This window comes from Carex rostrata, chromosome 9, assembly GCF_964058835.1.
Source record: "Carex rostrata chromosome 9, lpCarRost1.2, whole genome shotgun sequence".
In the NCBI taxonomy this organism is placed as follows: Eukaryota; Viridiplantae; Streptophyta; class Magnoliopsida; order Poales; family Cyperaceae; genus Carex; species Carex rostrata.
In genome coordinates, this window is record NC_135926.1 from 1,115,766 (window position 1) to 1,122,256 (window position 6,491).

The 6,491-nt window shown below is 34.0% G+C and overlaps 1 protein-coding gene across 2 annotated transcripts; it reads left to right on the forward strand.

Moving 5' to 3' along the window:
* Positions 1-1,181: 1,181 nt before the first annotated feature.
* SBP1 (S-ribonuclease binding protein 1) lies at positions 1,182-4,431 on the forward strand. Of its 2 annotated transcripts, none has more exons than XM_078307966.1 (5): positions 1,182-1,346; positions 1,461-1,543; positions 2,455-2,768; positions 3,404-3,682; positions 3,959-4,431. In XM_078307966.1, the coding sequence occupies exons 1-5, from the start codon at positions 1,282-1,284 to the stop codon at positions 4,256-4,258; spliced, it is 1,041 nt and encodes a 346-aa protein (XP_078164092.1). In that variant the 5' UTR covers positions 1,182-1,281; the 3' UTR covers positions 4,259-4,431. The 2 variants fall into 2 exon arrangements, with proteins under 2 accessions (XP_078164092.1, XP_078164093.1); XM_078307967.1 differs by having other exon boundaries at positions 3,404-3,649.
* Positions 4,432-6,491: the final 2,060 nt, after the last annotated feature.

Genomic DNA, 6,491 nt, shown 5'->3' on the forward strand with positions numbered 1-6,491 from the left:
TAGATAAATATTATAAACTTTAGTATTCTTTTAATAATATTTAGTATTTTATAATAAATATCTGATCCGTTCAATTCTGTATCCGTACCTGAAAAATAAAAAAAATAAAACATATATAATTTAAATTATCCGCTCCATTTGCGCTCCATTTTCATCCCAGTATACCTCCAGTTCGAGCTATCGGTTCTCAAATTTTAATATAATCGACCTTCATAATAAAAAAATTTGAATGCACATTGAAATGTTAGATGATTGAATAATAAATATCAAGTCTAAATAATTGAAAGCTAATTGCTGAAGTTGTAAAAAACATAATGCACCGATGCTAGAGGCCTAATCACCAAATTTTGCTTCGATTTTTTTTTTTTTAACATGTAAAGGATCTAGACAACTTAATTCAATATACTTTATATTTATCCACTAAACTAGCATTCTAATAACATACATAGAAAAAAAAAATCTCTTTATATATATTCTTGAATTTCGTTCCTTACATTATTTAAATTTGTACTGGATTTGTTTCATTTTTTGTTCGGCTTTATTTTCATGAGTACAACTATTTTGTTCTTAAGTTCACCAAACTTTATTATGAATTCAACTCTAAAATCTATCGAATTGACTTTAAATAACGAATTCGAACCGCTGAAATCCATCTACCTTGCGAGTAATGCATCTACATACAAAAAATTTTAAATTTTGAATTAATTTTGTATAGAGTCAAGTGGTCAGAAAACAATCAAAAAATGAATGCATTAAAATTAATTTATAAACTATCTAATTTTGACGGCTTGACTTTATAGTTTATACTAAATTAATTCAGAAGTTCAATTTTTTTGCATATAGACACATCGCTCATAAGGTAAACGGATTTTAACGGTTTGAATTCGTCATTTAAAATCAATCCGATAAATTTTAAAATTGAGTTCACAAAAAAACTCGGTAAACTTAAGAACACCATACTTCTACTCTATTTTTATTATACCCTTTATATTGTACATTTGTTTAACACAGTTATACACTAAAAATATTTACTCAGATTGATACAATAATTGTAGCAATTATAATAAAAAAAATAAAACTATTAAGTTGATCATCAAATTTGAAACAGTTTAATTAGCCCTGGAGAAGTGAAGATTGTAGAGTGTAGACTAATAAAGACCGCTACACGAGTAGCTTGCTTGGATTGGAACAGAGAATCCCCGTTTCTGCCTCTATAGCTTTCTCACTCCAATACACACCATCGCCCCCAATTTTTCTCTCCCCTTCTCTCTCCGCCCAACAATGGCGTTCTTCCAGCAACACAACCTCCAGCAGCAGCAGCAGCAACAAAATGCGACTCAGTTCAGGTAACTGGATTTCTTCAATTTCCGTAATTTTTACTCCCAATTTCACCTCTTATTGATTAACTTTGTTTTTTTTTGTTTTTCTTTCCCTTTTTATGCGACTCGGAATGGAAGCAGAAATTTCGTGCCGATCGATGGGCAAATCTCCGGTCCAATTGCTTTCTTCAATCAAAACTTTCAAGATCAGTCGCAACCTCCATGTAATTCCTATTTTGTTTACGAATTCTAGGTTTTTTTTTTTCTTTTCCTTTTAGCACCAAATTAATTTCTAACCTCGCTTATCCTCTCACTGGACACCAAGCTCAAATTCTTCTATTTTTCTACGGAATTCCTTCTATTTTAGGATACCTACGCTAGAGCATTACCAAAATAGAAAAATTAATATTTGGTTTTAAATTGAAATAATTCTTCTGCTTTCTTGAGTTCTAGGAAGGTACTTAAATTTGTAACATCCAATTGGAAGGAGGTTTTGGTACCCCTATTTGAATGGGAAGGCAACTATTTTGCCTGAACAACCCTGAATTAAACTGGGTAATGCAAACTATGCCATAAGAAAATTTTGATATGTACTTAGCATACTTTTTTGTATTGCTTTTAAGTGGTTCAACTGAAAAGCAGTTGGTTGGTTGGCTTGAATATGTAATCATCTGTAGTTGGGCATGCTAACTGTTTTGCAGGTAAGCAAGCAAGATTATTTTCATATAGGATAATTTTATATGTAGCTAAACGATACGGGTAATTATAACTTGTACTCGATATTACAGGCTCAAATTTCAATATTGGTACTGGCACAACTTGCATTGTATAGTAATTGCGGTACTCAAACAGTTCCCTGATACTTCCAAAATTTGGTGTCTGTGATCAGCTTTTACAACCTTGTTTTTATATTAGCAGGATCTTTGTTTTCATTCAAATACGATTGTACCTAATTGGAACCACAAATTTATGGGGTATCTTTTCTTGTGTCAGTTACTCCCAAAAAAAATTATTACTGTCATAATAGAAGAAAAGAGGGAAATAATAATATAATAGTAAAAAGTTAGAACAATATAAATGTATCACAACACAGATTATACTTGAATAGTCATGAATACTATTTGTGGATTGGCAGTGGTTGATGCAATAGGATTGGCCCCCGTCTCGATTGGTATGGGTTCCAACATGGCAGCAGATGCAGCATCGAATGGATGGGGCAGGAGACCAAAGGAACAGGAATTTCTAGAGAACTCCCAAATAACATCCATAGATTTTTTACAGACAGGAGGGTCAGCAGTGTCGACTGGCTTGGCCCTCTCATTGGACGATCGGCGTGCGGCTGCCTCGTCTGGAGAGTCCCCATTGCTTCTTCTCCCAATGGTTGATGAGGAGATCGCCCGTGAGGTCCAGCGTATGGATGCAGAGATGGACCGCTTCATCCGCACCCAGGTCAGAGCTTTTGTGGATTGATTTGAGTTTGTTTTGTCTTTGCATGTAACATTCTATTTTATTTTCCTGAAGAAAACAACCAAGAGTTTTCATTTCTTCTTGTGTCCTACTCCTATCATATTGTTAATATAATAGAACCGCTATATTTATTGTGATAGAAAAGTTGTATACTCGTATACTGAAGTTTAATATGATGAGCTATTCATTAAGATTAAAATCAAGAAATTTGGTTGATGGATTCTAGCTTGTTGCTTGTTTTAATTTATTACAATAGAGGGCTTTAGTCTTTTTTTAAGCCTTCATTTTTAAGTTTTAACAGTTGCATGCCAAATGCTGTTTATTTTTTCAATTTGTAAAACATCTAAATTGGAGCAGATCAGTCCAGTGAGTTCCAGGTTTATACACATCAAATTGCATAGTTTTATTTTTGGGTTGAATTGTTACGGAAACTTGAGCCATTTATTGCTTAACCTGTTTTTGACGGTTAGTAATTTAATTATAGTTTTAAATGTTTCAAAGGTATAGATAATTTCTAGAAATGTTGTTTGTTGATTGGAAAGGAAAAGACTTATTGGTTAATGTAAAAAGCAGTTTGAAAAGTTATAAACAGTAGATGTTGAATGTGTGATTGACAGAGCGAGAGGATGAGGCAATCGATCCTGGAGAAAGTGCAGGCGAAGCAGTTCCAGGCACTTGCAGCAGTAGAGGACAAGATCCTGCGAAAAATGCGGGAGAAAGAAGCAGAGGTTGAAGCGATCAACAAGAAGAATGCGGATCTTGAGGACCAGATCAAGCAGCTAGCCATGGATGTTGCCGCTTGGCAGCAGCGCGCCAAGTACAACGAGAGCATGGTTACTGCTCTCAAGTACAACCTCGACCAGGTATTGATGCATTTAGGGATGCCAGCAGACCAGGTCATTGTTTTGACCCTTGTCCCTAATAAAATTTTAGTTTGCTAGTGCTAAATATCTTTGCATTTGCTACCTAAGTTGGATCAATGAAAACAACAGAATGTAAGCTTTATGGATATCAACCAACTAGAGTATTGGCCACCGCCTTGATACCAGTTGTAGATTAAAGACATTTTATCATCTTTGATGTATTGACACACAGCTGGGAAGCCAGGAAGTGACCGGGAAGTGACCGGGTTTTTAATTATTGGTACTAACAAAGGGCTTACATTTGACCAGGTGTACGCACACCAGAGCAGGGACAACCGGGAAGGATGTGGTGACAGTGAGGTGGATGATACAGCTTCTTGCTGCAACGGTGCTGCAGGCGGGGCCCAGTTAAACCTAATGTCAAGGGAGACCAAAAGTAGCTCTGGTGTGAGGGAAGTTTCAGTTTGCAAGGTTTGCAAATCCAAGGAAGCATCCATGCTCTTGTTACCATGCCGGCACCTCTGTCTCTGCAAGGAGTGCGAGAGCAAGCTTGGATTTTGTCCCCTGTGCCAATCCTCAAAGATCCTCGGCATGGAGATTTATATGTAGGTGCAAGAGTAAGTTAGGCAGTGGTTTAATCTGATTAGTAACGATGATAAAATTCTGTTTGTGGTTAATATATGCTTTGACTTGAACTGTGATAACATGGAGATTTGTAGAATGAACTTCAAGCCCTCATTGGATGTTTGACATTATGCTACGTGTGTTAATAGCTTTGTTCCGTGAGCATACAGAACTCTGTTTTACATTTAGTCTTTCTGATATACTGGTATTCAATAAACCCAGCTATAGCGGATGCAAATAAAAACATTGTTGTGATTAGATCAGGCTTTGGATGTCCTTTTTGGAAATCCAGTGCCAAGTAACAGTAGTAGTACAATAATGTATCGGTGTTTTAAGCAAGTTTCTCATGTTATTTGTGGAGATGGTGGTAAATGAACGGACCGTTTTAGTTAGGTTGTAAGGGGCCCGGTGTAGTAGTAAACTGGCAACCTATCTAGAACTTCAATCCGGGACATTCTGGTAATGTATGATTACATATATATAAATTAAAGCCTAAAGTTAAGCGACCTGGGTTGTGAATCGATTATTCTTTTCATGGTCTGTATGACTGTATCTGTGTGGGAAAGGGATAAATACCATTTGACCTGTGTGTATTTTATTTGAATAATTGAATAGAGGGACTAATTATTCTTCGAGAGCATGCCTAATTCGCCGCCTCTAATGATTCGGATAGCAATCATTGTGTAAGAAATATATTTGCCCTGTAATGATTTGTATACAAAATCACTTGCTAAAAATGGCTGGTTTTTACTGTTAATTGCGTTTAGCGCGTTGAAGCAAAGTGATGCTTAAGAAATCCAAACGAAATTCTTCGTAGGGTTTTATCATTTTCCCCTACAAATGGAATTGACAAGTTTGTTGTCCCACATATGACAAGGCTATTGATTAAAATTTGATCGAATTATATCTAAATTATTGCTGAACTGAATATTTAGTATGTTGCATATTCAAATTTACATGTCCAACAATCGTAACAACTCACACTATGCTTGATATATTGCACAGAAACTGATAGTGCTAATCTATTAAAGAGTAGATCAAATTGGTTGGAAGATATTGTTGATGCAAATTACATCACATTTTGTATAATACATAAACTAAATTTTATCAGTTACTGGTGAAGAACAAGCACAGCGATCTCAATAATTCGTGATAACAAGCGATGTATGACTAACTTGCACCAAGTCACCAATTTGAATCTTTTAATCAATTCATAACTAAAAAAATGTATGTCTGGCCGTCTAAAAATGTAAAGATATCTTTCAAATGTAATCAACTAAACACGTCCCATGCTATATATATATATATATATATATATATATATATATATAAACAACAAATGAAGGCATGGTGGTCGATTTTTTTTATTAAGTTACTAACCAAATGCATGTTTAACAGCTATATAAATTTAGAGAAAATCATTTGATTTATGCTAGAAATATGAGCATCGCCGTCTTCTCAAGATTAATCAAATTTTGTGCAAATAATTTCTCGACTAAATTTTCCAGGGCCGAATCAAAATTTGAGTATAGGCTAAACAATATCTTTAATTTTTTTTAAATAAAAGAATGCTTAACACAATATAAGCCAAGATTGGATCGGGCAATATTTTTTCTATATGGGTATGACCTTTCCAAATTGAAAGGATTCATTTTTTTTCACTGTACAAACACAGAAATTAAAATGTCCAAATAAAAAATGAAGTCCAGTCCGCTGAGATTTTTATTATTAAAATTTACGTTCAAGATCTTTAAATTTGTTATTATTATTGGAGGGTGCTAATACATATAAAAGAAACAAATTAGTAAAAATTTGAATACTTGATAATAAAAAATTGAAAACTTGGGGCGGCTTAGAGTTAGCACGTGATTATTTGTTTTTGCATTTGAAGATTGTATTCAATTCATGGCTCATATCATGTCTAACCATCATAGAAATTCACATGTATGTTTGAAAAATTTCTAGCAATTCGATAGAACTTGAACCATGCTTATTGTTTAAAACTACAACACGTTTTATGCAAAGAGTGCTGTTAAAAATGCTTTATGTCACATTGTAATAATTGTATTCTTATTTTATAGAATCCGACCGTCTAAAGAAAATATTGATTGGATAACTTTTAAATTATATCTGACAGGTCACGAATCGATGATTTTTAAAATTATAATTCGCTATGGTACATTTTTTGTTTTTGAAGTAATGATATATTTTTTTTAAA